The 17,802-nt window shown below is 29.2% G+C and overlaps 2 protein-coding genes across 4 annotated transcripts; one reads left to right on the top strand and one right to left on the bottom strand.

Moving 5' to 3' along the window:
* Nucleotides 1-7,820: 7,820 nt before the first annotated feature.
* Nucleotides 7,821-11,856, top strand: LOC101493036 (protein SOSEKI 1). Of its 3 annotated transcripts, none has more exons than XM_073368315.1 (7): nucleotides 7,821-7,918; nucleotides 8,343-8,503; nucleotides 8,765-8,834; nucleotides 8,962-9,074; nucleotides 9,636-10,290; nucleotides 10,833-10,931; nucleotides 11,568-11,856. In XM_073368315.1, the coding sequence occupies exons 2-7, from the start codon at nucleotides 8,374-8,376 to the stop codon at nucleotides 11,728-11,730; spliced, it is 1,230 nt and encodes a 409-aa protein (XP_073224416.1). In that variant the 5' UTR covers nucleotides 7,821-7,918; nucleotides 8,343-8,373; the 3' UTR covers nucleotides 11,731-11,856. The 3 variants fall into 3 exon arrangements, with proteins under 3 accessions (XP_073224416.1, XP_027190259.1, XP_004488584.1); XM_027334458.2 differs by having other exon boundaries at nucleotides 9,588-10,290; XM_004488527.4 differs by lacking the exon at nucleotides 7,821-7,918 and adding an exon at nucleotides 7,976-8,157 and having other exon boundaries at nucleotides 9,588-10,290.
* Nucleotides 11,857-12,648: 792 nt separating this feature from the next.
* LOC101492701 (uncharacterized) lies at nucleotides 12,649-16,748 on the bottom strand. The gene is made up of 4 exons (XM_004488526.4): nucleotides 15,898-16,748; nucleotides 15,060-15,332; nucleotides 14,875-14,966; nucleotides 12,649-13,680 (listed from the first exon to the last, which is right to left on the bottom strand). Exons 1-4 carry the CDS (start codon nucleotides 16,522-16,524, stop codon nucleotides 12,906-12,908), a joined length of 1,767 nt encoding a protein of 588 aa, XP_004488583.1. The 5' UTR covers nucleotides 16,525-16,748; the 3' UTR covers nucleotides 12,649-12,905.
* Between the last annotated feature and the right edge of the window lie 1,054 nt (nucleotides 16,749-17,802).

Here is a 17,802-nt window from a genome sequence, read left to right as displayed (position 1 = left end):
TGTTTTAAATGTAGATGTTAGAGGTTTGTCAAACTTATGGTAGTGCTAGCTTTCATGATATGCTTTGAGTGTAAACGATAGACCAAACACTTTGAGTGGTTGAGAGAATTTTATATCTTGGGAGGACTCTATCACTTATGATGCATTCTTTAGTTAACTTGTCCTCTTTTTTGCTTTGGTTGTGATAAAAAGCTATTCATGATTGCCTTAAGCTAGAAATATGTTTTTCTCTCTCACCACTTTGCATTCATGAGAATATTTGGAATCGCATGCATTGTTTTGTTCGGAGTGCAAAAGCTTAAGTGTGGGGGAATTTGATCATATCATTTTGGCACATGTTTCTACCTTTTTACTTTGGTATTTTAAAAACTCTTTATAGCTTATAATAATTTTTTAGCTTATTTCTAAACTTTGGTTCGAAATTAAATTATAAATTTATTATTTGCATTTTGACCCCTACTCGCTTTGTAGCCCATAACTTGAGCTCTAGATATTGGATTGACACATGCAAGCAGGCGTTGGAAAGCTAAAAATCATAGCTACAACTTTTGTGTTGGAATAAAAGCCCAATGCCAAACTTTATTGGCTCTAAATTGTATATTTCATAATCTGAACTTTTGTAATAATTTTAAATAGTGGACCTCTTGTTTTTAAAGCCCAAAATCGAGTACTATATATTGGAAATTTCTTTCCTTTCTTAGGTATTGTATTTCGGATTCAGATTCATAAAATATATAACCACATTTTATTTTAATTTCATGGAATGCTAATTTCATCAGATTAATCTACGAGTTCAGAGTTTCATCAACACCTTGTGATTCAGGTTACACTGTCAATTTCGCTTCATGATTCTATTTCTGTTTATTTGATTATATTGATATTCTGATTGCTTAAATTGAATTTCAATAGGATCGATTAAATTCATTTGACAGAATATGGTTTTGGTTTCTAATTTAATTGAATTATAATTTTGCGACGCTTGATCGTTAATTGTAATATATCGATGATTGTGATGCTTAATCCAGTCAAAGAAACCGAATTCACATAGAGTTGATTACGTTTGTTTGCTCAATTTTATAGTCAAATAGGAATAGAATCACGAATTAGAAATTAAACTCATTGATAGAATATGTGATAGGTTTGAAACTCGAATCTGTGGACTAATCATTTTGCTCATTTGTTCAAACAACAAAATCTAAAAAAAAATCCATTTCTAATTTCAACTTTCAATTTGGTTAATATTATTATATTATAAGTTCTTAAAAAACGACTTGAGTTATTACCTCTATCTACATTTTTTATCAATTGTTATTACCTCTTAATATTTGAAGAGTATCTCTATGGAACTTTAACTTCTTTTCTATACCCATCATTTATCTCTACACATGTCTCCCACATAAACTCTTTTTCCAATTGTTTGCGTCTAGAAATTAGCATACAAAACATCATAAACGCTTGCTTCATACATAAGTAGGGAGATCAGTTATAAATCAACATAATCATCGGCCAAGTATTGTGAGAACTACTTTGGATATCATGTGGATTTATCCCGTCATTAGACAATGCAAGACTTAGGTTTCTTGATTCTTAGCCAAAATTAGAGTAATCATTATCAATTTTCACCATTGAGGAGAATCTATAGGATTTCTAAGAATTCGATCAAAAGTTCTTTCATCTACATGTCATTTTAAGTGCTTTGCATATTCCATATTACGATACATGCGTCTAAACCTTGCTATTATCGAAAAATACAATAAAACTTTTGGTTGGAGCTGTTGTTTTCTTCGTATATCGCGACACACTACATATGAGACACATATTTGATGATGCATATTCATTACGAAATAAATTACGGTCATTAGAATAAACATGTATCCTCTCATAACTCATGTCAGTAGAACATAAAATTTGTTTGGCCATAAGTTTGACTATGGAGTACATTATCTTTAGGCAAAATATCATTTAACAATGTTAGTAAGTGTATCAAACTCTTATTAGACCATTCATTGCCTACTTTTAGGTTATGCAAGATCACAAACAATTTTGTGGATTTAGTACATCCATCAGACAACGGTTTCTCTGCATCACTAACTAAATGAACACAACGACATAGAAAAATGTGTGGCGTTTTTAAAGATAGTCAATGGAATGAGAGACACAAAGACGGTCAAAACGAGAAGAATAGAGAAGAACGTGTGATGGGAGACACAATGACAAAGCCACCATACAACGACAAAGTAAACAACGTTTATTGAGCAAGCTATTACACGCACCTTCACAAAGCTTCAATTTTGCGACTATATGTAGTATTGAGCAAGCAATTTAGATTTTGTTTCATGTTTTGAAAGGATTGACGAAGATGGTTGGCTTCTTATTTTGAGAAAGAAAAAAATAAGGATTAATCACAGTGATTATTAGCATAAACAGAGAAGTTGGAAAAAAAACAAGAGTTTCTGGTTTTGAGAGAAAACAAGGGTTTATTTTTTAATGTGAGACGAACTTGCAATTAGTTATTTTTTTATGAAAGAATTGGAGTATTAGCCCAAAGAGAGAAAGAGCAGCTAGCAGGCTTTACATTTTATTGCAATTTATAGCATTTAATAAAAAGTGTTATACATTGATAGCACTTAAAAAGTATTTAATATTGTTCTATCAAAAAGTAGTATGCATAGCGCTTATATAAAAAACACTATACTTTTATAGAAAAAGTTGTGTTTTTACGGTGTTTATATCGAAAAGGCTGTATAATAAATATTCATGTAACTTTTAATAGCACTTATGTTATAAGTACTATATTTTGTACCATATAAAAAAGTTAATTTTAGTGTAGTGATTGTTTCAGGAAAAAAATAAAATTAGGATTCTTTCAAATGATTCATGTATAATTAAATATCATTCACCGCTTGAGCAGAATAACTTCATTGAATAACTAATGAGTCCAATGCACACATCAACAAAATCTAAAATATTAGTGAATTTCGGACAAAAATTTAAGAATAAAATAAAATTAACCTCTAATTTTAGCATCCCTAATAATTACCGTTAAGTAGTAGAGATATAATTAAATTAAATTCATTATAAATAAAAAATACATACTTTAACATTTATTAAACTACTTTTATTTAAATTTCTTGATTAATTTCATGTAAAAAATGAAATAAATTTTTCATATTACTCCTAATTATAATTGTCAACTCCTAAAAACATTCAAAAAAAATTTAAAAATATTTTTGGAATAATAACAATAAATGTGCTATTGGCATTTACTTGCATTTTGAGATATAAAAAAATAATGATTAACTTATAATTGAGTCCTACAAAAATAACAAATAAATTAAGCGACTACAAAGTTGTTGGATCAAAATCCAAAACCCAAGGTCTTTTCTTAGTAAATTTATGCTCAAGTATTTATTGAGCCCCAATAAGATATGATCTTCTCATCATAAATTTATTTCTTCTAAAAAAAACATAACCCAACTGCATCTTCTAAGCTACACATAATTAGTGACACATGGAGCCACTCTATAATGTTCCCAACTACACTCTTCTAAACTTTGATACAAAAACTATGCAATATCCATAAATAAACTTGAATCATCACTCCGTTTCATCATACCGGTATTTACCAAGTTAATTGAGTAGGTTGTTGAATTGTCAACACCACTGATTATGACTAAGTATAATTCTTAATTCCAATTAGCAAGCTATCAGTCACATGCTACAATAAATATCCTCCATGCACTAGTTTTCTTTCCTTATTTTCATAATTCAGTTGCGGATCATAATTAATAGATAGAAGTAATTATTCCCGTTTCAAAAAAGTGTATCTGCATAAAGATTATGATATAAATTTTTAATCTAAATAAGAAAAAATTGAAAAAAAAAATAATATTAAAAAAAATAGATAAAATTGAAAGAAATTTGTATTGAGAAGATCCAAACTCAAAGTCTAACGTGTAATACCAACAAATATAATGAATTTTTCTTATGCGGTGGTTGAACGATCTTTTAGAAATTTCACAATGCTGAATCAATAAATATCCTCTCTTACTATGTTAGAGAACATTGTTATTAAAGACATATAGAAGTTCAAACAATGAAATACAAACATCTTCAATTATTTTGGACCAAAGAAATATTTGCATATAAAATACAAGTGTTTGTAGTCTTTTTCAAAACTCTGATTATGATGATGAGAATAAATAACTTAATAATTTATTTTATTAGTTATGAGTTTATAACTATAATCATCTAACATAAGGTATTAGTTTTTACAAATTTAAAGAATATCCAATACCTAACTTACCGGAACATACATTATTATTATATTAAATATCATGTCTCGTGTTCGACTTCGTTGTTGCGTGCGAATTTATCGTTTTTTATCTATGAAAAAATAAGAATTCTATATTTTTCATTAATTTTTCTAGCTATCGAATTATTATAGTTAAAATTCAGGTAATAGTTACGAATACAATTGTTGAATTGTAACTATTTATTATGTATGTACAAGATGAATTTTTTTACACTCAGATATTAGTTTACATGATTCTAGACAAGTGTTGGTATCCTATGTATACTCTACCACTTGTCATTCTTACAAAATTTTGAATTTTTTTTTGTTCTAATTTTACAAAATTTATATATTTGAGTAAAGTAAGTAAATATCCTTCCATACTTATTTGATTTCAACATTCAATTAAGAATTTGTCTGCCATTTAAAACATAATCATGAAGAATTATATGTTACTATATAAATATGTGCTTATACAAGAAATTCTTAGGTGGAAACTTATCCAACATCTAAGATTTAGGCACAACCAATCAACTTCTTACAACCGGTAAAAATTTGACAAGCACCACTAATTGAGTAAGGGAAAGACGTTATTTTATTTGTAGTAATGTGGCACTTTTTAATTGGATGCGCCTAAATCTTATGTGTTATGTAAGAGTCTATCTAAGAATTTCTCTGCTTATATATGCTGAGTAAAATCATTATTCTTTTATTAATGTCGTCAATCTCAAATTGATTTGTGTTTGAAGAATTATTACCTTCCTTGTGTGTACTTCAACAAAATATTAAGTCCTTTTCTAATGAAAAATTGCACTATGATGTTGAATGAGAAGGACAAAAGGGATAAGACATGTAAGGGAGGCTTATCTCGACATCATGAAAAGGTCAATATATATCAACAATATGTTTTGCTTTTTTGTACCATTATGTTTGCAGTTTTTCTTTCAAGAATTATTTGTTTTCCATCGGTTTGTATGATTGATTATCATGGAAAAATGTACTTGCTGGCCTAGATGAGACAATTTGAAAATTTTAAATCTTTAAATAAATTTGCTATCCACTTAGTATTTTAATGCAATTGGCGTATATTATTAGTGCAAAAGAGTTTTACATTGACTACTAATAAAAATGATATAGTTTGCTATATCATGCTATTCAAGTGGATAAAATTAGAAAACTCTTTTATATTGTGTGCATGTCCCTTTCTATTTATCTTATCATCGTTTTAATTTTTTTTTTTAAAGTCAACTTTGTTTTGGTTGAATAGTTTTCTTTTTCTTTCGTTTGCATGTTGGTGCATCTTTGTGTTAGCAGAATATAAGCAATACGTGGGTTTATATCCAGTTTTTTCATTTTATATATGTAATCGGTAGTTTCACCTAAACATTTGTATTTTAAATAGTATAACTACGAAATTCAAACACACTAAGCATGTATTTGGTTTCAAAATCCAAATTTCAATCGAGCGTCTAGTTTTCTTTTTCACCACAAGTTGTAAAAGCTCCAAAACTAAATTTATGCGATAACTTAAAACTTTCACCGTGATTTGAGTGAATATAAAAAGAAAGATATCTCAAAACTCATGTTTCAATATACAACGGATCTTGAAGTAAAATATTAGGTTGGTTTAAATTTTTAAAACTGAATAAATAAAAAATATAATATTGTATTGTATATAAGAATTTTGAATTATAAATTTATAAAAATATATTGGAGAGAGGTAGTAAATATTAACATTTTTAACAATTAAAAATTAATTGAAATTTAGATTGAAAATTTTATTTTATTTTATAATTATAGTAGTTGTTTTTATAATTTTTTTATAAATTATTCCCTCCAATTTTTTTTATAATAGACATCTAAATTATAATTTAGTCTACAAAAAATTGGGCCTTATTCTAATCTTAAAAATTTAGTTTAATAAAAAAAATACAATTTTAATAATTAAAAAAATTGATAAAATAAATTTTAGTCCATATACACCTACCAATCCAATGAAGATATACACATACCAATCTATATGATGTATGTTATTTGGTTGGATTAATTCATGTAACAAGAAAAAATGCACATATATATAGTATGTTTTCTTCACATATTAGACTCGAACATACGACAACATAACTCAACAACCGCAATTCAACTTATAAACATATTCAACTCATAAAATACACCGATTAAAGAACTCAAAATTAAAACAAAATATACCACGATATGTTAATTAATATATCTATATATTAACATATGTCATATCAGATCTAGTCGGAATTTATCACCGATTATCATATATCAAACTACACTTATTTTATAAACTTATATAATTTATTTTTCACATTCTTGTCACATTTAATAATCATTCATTTTTCAAAAAAATTTAATAAAGATATTATTTTCTTATAAATTTTAACTAGTTCTATATATTCATATGTAAAAGTTTTTGTTTCTTTAAAGTTATATGTAAATTCACGTATAAATACTAAGGATAAGCCATGTTTTACTCTATATTCATTTTTATTTAACAAGTTATAGTATTATAAATAAAATAAAAGAAAAATTATTTTAAAAGAAATTAATGCGGATTTTGGGTATCTGTTCCAACAAAATTATGCAACTTGTCAATATATCAAACGTCTCTTGGAGTAACTTATACTGTACTTATGAGATGTTTATATTTATTTTAATAAATCTAAAGATGTATGGCGTTTAATTTTATCAATATGATTTATCAAGCTAAATTACGTGCAAGTGCCAATCAATCAAAATAGTTATAATATAAATAATTTGAAACATTCATTTTCTTTTTTTTATGTTGTTCGAACATATTTTTTAAGTTCAATATTAAACTATTTGACCAAGAAAAAAATATATGTATTTTACATGATCAAGAGAGACTAGAAAAAAATATAGTTAAATCTTTATAAGTCAAAACTCAAAATGGTATGTATGTGGGAATCTTCTGCAAACATTTTGGAATTTTAATCATTAATTAGAATTAATTGAGATAATTTATTGAGACATCGTACATTTATTAGGGTAAATAAAACATTACACACAAGATTATTAAAATTGGTCAAACAAATAAAATTATTAGAGGTTTAAACTCTAAATAAGACTATTACAATATTTTAAATAAATAAAAAATAAAAATAATATATATATAATTCAAAACATAACCACTGTGTAAGTGACAAATCTTTACAATTTTATAAATTTAAATTGAAATCATTATTAACAAATATATTATATTTAAAGTTTGACACATTGGAATAAAATAATTTTAGGTTGAATAGGAAAAAAATTCGTTATAAGGATGACGCTTACAAAAAAAAATGTTATAAGATTAAAACTAGAACAGAGAAAGAATTAGAAAAATTAAAAATATTAAGAAATAAAAAAACAAAGAAGAAACATAAATGAACTTTTTGGGGAATAATGTAATAATATTGAGTCAAAAGCTGACTATTACACATTTATTATATATATTTGTTAAATCGCGAAAAATCAGATGATCCCTGAAGCTTGTTCTATTCCTCCCTTGTAACCACGTCTTTATATATATAGCTGCAAACCAGGTCAATTTTCAATACATTTTTTTTCTCTCTCTCCATTCTTGCTAGAAAAAAGGTAACTGTATTTTTTTTTTAACTTACTACACAAACCAATCACTTTCTTACCAATCTCTAGTCTCGATGATTCTCATTCTTTAATTTTATGCAGCTCTAAGCAGGCCTGCATTACATTTACTTTATATTATATTATATAATATGATAAAGATATGAATATTTTATGTGACATAAAAGTTTATTATATGTTGTGATAGAAGTTCTTTTTGAAGCATGCCGGCAGAGAGACAAAGATCTCTTGTGGGTTTTTTATGTTAGTTGTATTTTATAAGTATTACTATTATACAGTATTTTGAATCACCATAGATAGCATATATAATTAACAAAACGGGTTGTTTGAATTTAAATGTTTTGTGCTTCAAAAGAAGAGTAATTGTTTGGTTTTGGTGGTGACTTTGTTGAGTTTGTGTTGGTGTTTATTGTAGCAAAATCAACAACAAAACAAGAAAAACAAATATGGAATCAAAAGGTGGAGAAGTTAGAAGGCTTCACATAATTTACTTCCTTAGTCACATGGGTGGTCATGCTGAGCATCCTCATCTCATTCGTGTTCTTCATCTAGCTCGAAATGGTGTTTTTCTTAGAGGTAAAAATTTCCTTATGTTTCATATTTTCATTCAATTCACTTAATTCTACATCTGATTTTAGTATATATTTAATTTGACGGTGAGATTGACAGAATCAGAATGTGCCATTAGTTAAAACTTTATTTTAAAATGTTTACAAAAATATCTGTGATATCAAATATGCAGTAAGTATATATGGTTAATTTTAATTGATACTCTTAATATTATTCATAAATGTGTCATGATTATTAATTTATGACAATACTCTATTTTTTGTAAAGATATTAAGAGATGGCTTGGTGAATTGAGAGGAAAAGATTTGCCTGAATCCTTTGCTTGGTCCTACAAGAGGTTGAATCATACCCTTAATCTTACATTCCCTACTTTGGTCCAATTTTTCCACCTCATATTTTTTAACCTTTAACTATATGTGTATATCCATAATTAATTGTTGTAACTGACAATTATTGAACTATAGGAGGTACAAGAGTGGATATGTGTGGCAGGACTTAATGGATGACGACCTCATAACCCCAATTTCTGATAATGAATACGTCCTCAAAGGATCACAAATCCATACTACCCCTTTTGGTATGTACTTTAACATAATCACTACTATCCCTTTTTTATTACTCACATTTATATTTGAGTATGGCCATCTATAATTTCTATCTATGTACATTGCCTTATTATGTAATCCCATTATAATTTTGTTATTTGTCAGGGTAAAAAAAAATTATATTATCGACACATCATAATCAACCATATGTGTTATTTTTGTAGTACCTAATTGAAGACATGTATGATGTTCGACATATGTCAATGTTTGACACTAACAAATGTGATTTCAATCATGTAATTCAGTTTTTTCAAATTGTTATTGGTGTCTTTTTCTTTGTCTTTGTCTTTATCTTTGTGTTTTAGTAATGTGTTTGTAACTTTAAAATTAGTTATAATTAAAATCAAATATTTTGAAGGATTTGAGTTTTATATTTGATTGACGGTGTAAAAACTGATATGGTATGTATGAATTAAATCCATCTAATTTTGCTAAGAATGTTTAAGAAGAATCATTAAGTTGTACACTTTTTTTTACTTATGCAGAAACTCATTCAATTAATGAAAAGAAAGCTGATACTGATGTACTGACAGAGAAGAAATCTTGTCAAGTACAAGTTGAAGAGGACAAACAAAAGAACCAAAAGCAGAAGCCATCTCTATCAGAAGAAGAATCTCAAATTCAGCAAGAAAAAAATGATTCAGAAAAGAATAAACTAAATCAAGTGTCCTCAGAAATCAGCCAGGATTCATTGGTTTTCAGTTCAGACAGATCATCAGTGACAGATGATGAAACTTCTAAAGTTGAAGAAGAGAAGCTTTTAATCAAAGAGGGTAACAATGAAAAGAGCAATGAGAAGTTTGAGGCTTTTTCATTTCCTTCTTTGTATCACAATTTGATGAGTAAAAAGGGTAAAAAAGATGGACACAACAAAATTGATACACCTCCTGATTCGTCTTTTTCGACTCCTTCATCATCTTCTTCTCAATCCTCTTTCAGTAAGATTAGAAGCAATTCTACTAGAGTTACTAGTGTGTTCCGCAACTTGATTAGTTGCGGAACTGTGGAAACAAATGACGCTTCTTTGATCCTAAGGAACACTGCTCACAAAATTGTCCCTAAAGAGCCTAACAATATGCTTGCAAAAGGGGGTGAGATTTGTAAAGAAGACAAATTGGGAGGATCAGCCAGGTGTTTTGGGACTCCTTGGAATTATCATGACCAAAATGAACATTATGGATCAGCCAGGTAAGGATTCTATCATAAATTCATCTTAGAATATTCAAAATAATGATTCTTTTATGTATGGTTTTAAAAAGGGTAACACAGGCAACCATCTTGATCACTGAAAGTGTTAGACCTTGTTGTATTGATCCTAATCATAACAAAAATACAAACAATTCATTCATTCTTTATTTTGTTCATCCCTTTAGTCTCTATTGTTGACCAAGTTTGTTAACAACAAATATTAAAGTGGCAGAAAAATAAATATGACAGCCTTCACACTGTCAAAGATTAAAATGGTTGTTATCACTTTTTAAAAAGTGGTCCACCAGATTGCAATTATGATTGTTACATCATAGTTTTTTATGTGTACATGGACCACAATATTACAGCAATTAAGGCTGCATTATCCGTATTTAACCATATGATTATAATTAATTATTATATTAAGAATCACAACTTAACTATAATTTAAAACCTTGCTTTTAGGTGAAAACATTATTACTAATTGGTTGGTTGGTGCTTTGAAGTTTCTTTATTTAATATTCGTTTTTTTCTTTTTACAGAAAAAGCTGTGATGCAGAGGAACCAAACAGGAGCAGAAAAAAGCTAAGCGAGTTATTGAATCAAACTCCTTGTAAACCATTTGGAGGACCAGTTTGCTCGTAAGTGACTGAAAATTAGTAGTGTTGACTAGTTTTTGGTAAAAATATTATTAATTCAAAGTATTTATCGACTATGTCGATGATTTATCACTGTCGAGGAACCTGACTGGCCGCCCTTAATAGAGTCTCAACCATATTTTTTCATCCACAAGACCCGAACATACATGAATTCTTACTAAAGAATCTAAGCCAAGTTTCACTCATACTAAAGTAATTTTGGTAGTAGTGTTGACTAGTTTGTTGTTTGGTAAGAAAAAACAAAATGAAAATATATATGACTCGTGTACTAAAACTACAACTGGCAAAACCTTCCAACAGAAAAGCCAATAGGGTCAAGATTCTGGTTTGTTGGATAATTATATTGTCGAAAATTAAAATAATGTTTTTTTCATGTAAAAGAAATACAAACATTAAGTTGACATCGATTGCTAGATTATGATGTTTACCAACTATTGGCTGCATGGGCTGGTTTTACAATTAATATCTTAATTTATTTGCATCTTAATTGAATGTGACAAAGTTATACTAGTATGAGCTACATACTTAATATTATGCCTATATTTGTAAAGACACATCAATTGTGTATTTAATTGTGATGATGAAAGATGAGAGCATAAATAAAAGTTGATGATGCAGGCAATGTGGGAAATCATTCAAGCCTGAGAAAATGCACAAACACATGAAGTCTTGTAAAGGAATCAAAGGAATGGGAACATCAGGTGCAACAACTATTGCTGAGGAATCATCAAAGCTTCAGAGATCAACTTCATCTTGTAGAGATTACCTTTTGCAAAATTAAATGTGGATATTCCTTTTATACCAGAAGAAGAAGCACTTGGTTTTTAAGTTTTGATGTAGCTTCTCACTTTGTTTTCTGACCTTATAAATACAGTCAATTTATCATAGATTTTCTTTTCCTTCTCAATTCTTGCATACCTTTTGACGTGATTCTTCATTCTTTGGGTACTAAAATAGTAATTTACGGCAGCTAGCATATCCATTATCCACATATTATATATATAAATAACAACCCATGCCTCAAAAAATGTGAATAATTACACACAAAATTTGTTGAGTATTGATGAGGATAAAAACCTTAATACTCTTAACCTCATACTCATTTATATAATAGAGTAGAAAATTTACTGATCCTCAACAGAAATGCACGTAGTAAAAAGAGTGAAGGGTAATTGAAATGTTATGTAATCATATATCATGTTATATTTTTAATTTTTTTTAAATCTCAAATATAAATATATATTTAAATATCGACTTAATACTTCAAAACCCTCAAAATTATCCTACGCCCGTAATTGAGAGTTGGTTTGTGGTTAACAAATATTCAACATTGGATGCTGATGGTCATCAACTTTTTTTCAGGCACATAAATTATATATATACAAACCAAGAATCATCAACTTTTTTTGAGGCACATAAATTATATATATACAAACCAAGAACCAATAAATTAACGTTAGTAGATAGTGATTGTTCATCTACCCTATTTTCGCTCACGTACCGTTAAATACACTGTCGAAAATTGGCTTGATGTAGCATATTTCAATCAATTATATTACCAACTTCCGGTAAAATGCTGAGAAGTTGGGGGTTGGGTGAGCATTTGCCAAAGATAATTTGCTCTGATGGATGCGAGACATTGTTTGGAAGTAAATGACCAAAGGTAAATAACCCAAAATGAATTTCAGCAGAGTTAGAATAAATAACAGATATACAAGTTGATAGAATACATCTTAAAATGGCATAATCTTGGTCATAACTTAATTCATTCACAAAATTAGATTACAGTATACAAGATGTGAGATCTTTACTCCTAAAGGGTTATACCAAAACCAACACTAGATGTTCAAATTAAAATATTGATTATAATACCACTGTTAGCTATCCAAAGCAGGGTCAGTTCAGAATAGTATGCTCCATTTTGTCAATTCTGTTAGTTCTTGTAGTATTATGTTTCTAACTAGAAGTAACTGCAGAATTAACATGCTCAAGTAGAAACCGGTACAAGCTTTTCCTCAAGTTCTCTATCCTATGATCAGCCTTATCACCTCCGTCGTCCATATTATCTAACCAATGATTCACCTTTCTAAGCTGTCCAAGAAGACATGCAACTTCACTGCGCCCTTCATTTTTCAACCCAAATTTATTACCTAATGACTCCTCCAAGTACTTTAGGAACCATTCACGAGAAGCCACGAGCAGTTTCCCTGCCAAACTCGCAGCCGCTTTTAATTCACTTTCTTTCAATTGATCCCGCTTCTCTGTATCCTTGTTCTTGGCTACCATAAGATTCCGCTTCGAAGAAGAAAGTTTTTTACCGGTCAAGTTTTGTAAGGGATTTGCTTGAGTTACACGACTTTGCTTGTTTTGAGCAGTGGAGTCCTCGGTATTCATTTCCTCGTGAGATTTCTCAATGACAACATAATGAGATCTCTCACCATTCAAAGCCTCAGTTTTTTCATGTGATTTGTATAGATTGAATTTAGAAAGATTGGTATCTAAGGCAGCTTGTACCCAAAATGTAGCATTCTTTCGAGTCGGGATTTTAAATGCGTCTTCCGTTAGACACTGTATAGTAGTGTGGCTGCTTGGCTTTGTTTCAGGAGGTGTGGCAAGTAAGGAATCAAAGACCACTGTTACTCTCTGCAGACTCATATGAAGCTCCATGAACTGCTTCACAAGCAAACCAGCAGAAACTGTCTGACTAGACTGGCAGAGTTCGGCAAACGAGCTGAAAAGAAGATATTTGTTAGTTATCTTAGTCAACGCAATTATGGGACACAGAAACAACTTCATGTCAGCGCGAGAGAAAATAATTAACATTAGAATCTCTTTACAATCTCTGTCCCATTGCATAAATCCCTTTTAGTCATTTTCACATATATTAAGAAAAACAGGTAGTGTATATTTAATTTGTGTTTTTATATATTGATATAATTAAAATACCCTTCTGTGTATCGATGGATCTAACTCTGATGTTTTATCTCGCAAGAGAAATTAGTAGTATTGATGAGTATATTCGAAAAACTACAAAATGTATCTAGAAATTTGAAATGTGGCTTATATTTAGGAACAATTTTTTTTTCAAAGAGGACTAATACTGAGGGATAGAGGTAGTACTAGCAAACCGAGAAATTTCTAGCCCTTCAGTTTTCTCTTGAATTGAGATACTTTTCAATTACTATATTTAATGAAATAAAATTGATGATTTTGACTAGCTAGAAAGAAAATTTACAGTTGAAAACATAAATGCCAATATCCACCCTCAAACTTAGAGAGGTGGCTACCTAGGAGCTAGGGGGATAGGTTACCAGATGAACATCCATATTTGCAACATTCTTCTTACTTATCGCACACTAACAAACTAATCAAATATTTTGGAAAAACAGTGAATGAGAGTCAGAGACCACAAGATAGCGTTAGAATCACAAACAGTTAACTAGGATAGGAACTTACAGAAGTTTAGAGAACTATAATTGTGTTGATATTTAAGGAGAAATATGCTTGAACCACGCACAAATTAAGAAAAATAAAGCAAAAAATGTAAGTACTGCAAAATAGGAATCAAAGGCACAAACCAGATAAATAGCACAGAGCATTTTGTACAAAAAAACATTCCAAAAGCATTTTATCTGTGCTTTTCAGTTAAGATTGACATAATGGCATGTCTATGAGTCTATCCTTTGGGAGAATAGAAATAAGATAAATCATCAACATTACAACCATAATTACCTCCATTTTCTTGTTAAAAGGATATCTTGGTTCCACAATTTAGATGTTAAAGTAGAAGGGCCTAAGGTAAAAGTATAAGACATTCTTTTGGTGCGAGAAGTGTGTATTTTCTAATGAGAGATAGACATGAACGTTAAAATGGCATAAGGAACCCTTATAATACATTATTGAAGCAAAATAATTAAATAAATACCACATGCATTGAAGCACAGTATCTGCAGCAGATGCTTCTTCAAGAGATCTAATAGCAGCCAAAAAAGCAACATTCCTATGAGTTACAACTTGCTGAAAAAGAAGGGTTTCAGAAAGTTCAAATGAGATGAATGAATCAAATTTCCAAACCTATCATGTAAATATGTAGTTAGTTAACATACACACCTTTCCAAGATTACAAATGGGTTGTGAAAGATCTTCCCAAGATCCAGACTTGTCATACCATGTTTTGAAATTCAAGGGCACCTTCACAAGTTGGCTTGGAACAGTGCCATTGCCAACACACTGTGACTTAGTAGTAGCATTTTTCCTTGGGGGTGTTCCTGTTGTTTTGGGACACAAGTTCTCATTTTTGTTCTTCAATGGTGACACAACTGAAGTTGGTGACTTCAGTGGAGAATGAGTATCAGTTTTCAGAGAAATCTTCTTGTCTATCACCTACAACAAGAAGCTTCATCACTAAAGAAACAATTTTTTTGGGCATAATTAAAGAATACTTAAAAAATTAGCATTTTGTACTGCCAAATACCATCAAGTTTAAATTTTTTTTTCTATATAGTTCAGATTGTAGATTATGCAGAATCCTACACTAACCAAAGTCCCTACTTCTAAGAGACACATGAATTAGAATTAAATCATATATCTTCTAAACAAGTAATTTACCATTTCAAAGTTTTTATATAAGTTTGAAAAGAAAAAACTGTTTGATGGGTCCAACAGACATAAAAGCATTTTAAAAAGCACAAAAAATAAAAAGTGAAACTTCACTGATAGGGCCCTCATTCATCATTAACAACAAAATAGCATTATCCAAAACAAAGCTTTCATTTTTAAACTACACTACAAAAACAGCATCCAAATGAAAGGAAGGTTAAAAGTTATAATGTGAAACACCATCGTGTTTTGTCAAACCCATAGTGCATGTTTGATTTTAAACTGGAATTGACAAATCATTGTGAACAAAAAAATAAAACAAAATAAAAATAAAAAGAGGGGAAAATACATTAGGTGAAGTGGAGGTAGATTTATTAAAATTGAATCTGGAACTGGAACTTGGAGAAGAAGGTTTAGTTTTAGAAACAAGAGGACTATGATCCCAAACCCTTCTAGAAGAATCCAAACTCAACCTCCTCATTTCAACAACCACATTGTTGTCCATATTCACATTAGAGTGTGACCCTAACACTAAACCTTTCTTCTTCCTCTTCTTCTTCATCGCAATGTTGTTTGGTTTCGAAGGAGTAACAACAACCTTCAAACAATCACTAGAAACCAAATCAATAGGGTTACCAACGCAAGGTCTTCTTTTAGGAAGAGGGTTCAAACCACGAACGAGTGGAACAGGAGAAGAGGAATCGTCGGAGTCAAAGCGAGTTACGTAAACGAACTGACCGAGTTGGAGTTTGTCGGAACGGATCAACTCGGCGTCGGAATCAGAGACGGTGACGTAAGCGGAATGGAGAGAGTCGGATAGTTTGAGAAAGTAGCCAGTGTTTGGCTGCCACGTGTCCTCCGAAAGACGCGGAACGATTTCTGTTACTTGAAGGAGAGGTTGACGGTGCTCACTTGTAACTCGGTTACCTGAGTTTTTTAGAAGCTTTGATAGCACGCCAGGGGTCAGAGACGCCATGGCAGTGCTGTGTGAACTGTGAAAGTGAAGGATGGGTTTCTTTTATTGAACTGCTCTGTTTAAATCCTCTGTTTTTTGTTGTTGTGTCGTATCGCAATGGAAACAGAACTTGTTTTTTTGAAGAACTTGTTTTTTTTGAAGAACTTGTTTTGTTGTTTGTCTACTTCTATTTCCTTGTATTTTTCACCAAAATTTTCAAAATAAGGTTGTGTTTGGTTGGCCTCATCACCAGTTTATCTATATTTATTATTGGAAAATGCTAATGAGTAACGACTGCCTTGGGTTATTCAATAGACAAATAAAATACAGAAAATTTATAATGGAAACTGGTTTATTCAATTTTTATAAACTTTAAAAGTTGTTATTTTTTATTTAAAAATTTTATTTTTAGGTTCTGTAACTGATGTTTTTGAAGTACTTGTTAGTATTATATTTTGTTATTAAAATTTAAATATGTTTTTCGTTATTTATCTTGATTTAAAATTGATTTTGGTCTTTTTTTTTGTTTAATCTTTTAGTTTATTAATTTATTTTTATTTTATTTTAGTTTTTAATCATTTTTTGTTATGTTTTAATTCGTTAACTATATTTTTTTAGTTAAATTATTTTTTCTTAGCTTTTTAATAAAAAAAGCCCATTAAATTTTATCATTTATTTCCTTTCTTTTATATTAATTTATGATTTTCTTTGACCTTAAAACTCACCAATTCATATATTCAAACTTATAATCTTTTAATTTTTATTTTTTGAGAATTCGATCAATGCAAAGTTTGATTTGATTTTTATTTTTAATCTAATTTTAATAGTTTTAACTAAAGTTAGTTTCAAATTTTGTCTTAATTCATTTGGTATTAAACTCTTTCTCTTTTTTTTTATTCAAAGATTATCGTTTTTATGTGTAAATTGAGATAAATTTGTTTATTAAAAAATATGATTTTTAAGATTAAGAATTTTTTTTCTTGAAATGTTAAGATTAAGAAAATTGTAGACTGAGATTCTTACTTAACTAATGGATGAAAATACAATTTTACACACTTATATATATATATATATATAATTAATATAACTCATAAAAATAGAAAAATAAAAATTTTAAATTACGATAAAATTTTAGGAAGTTCAAGTTCGAAATGCCGATTTCTCAAAGGTTTTTTTAAAAAAAAAAAAACATTTTTTTCAATTTTCTTTCAATATTTATTGTAGTAACAAAAATAATATATATATATATATATATATATATATATATATTTATAATTATTATAACTCATAAAAATACAT

Source organism: Cicer arietinum, chromosome 1 (assembly GCF_000331145.2).
Source record: "Cicer arietinum cultivar CDC Frontier isolate Library 1 chromosome 1, Cicar.CDCFrontier_v2.0, whole genome shotgun sequence".
Lineage (NCBI taxonomy): Eukaryota > Viridiplantae > Streptophyta > Magnoliopsida > Fabales > Fabaceae > Cicer > Cicer arietinum.
The sequence above is the reverse complement of the archived record's forward strand: the minus strand, read 5'-3'. Positions and strand labels throughout refer to the sequence as shown.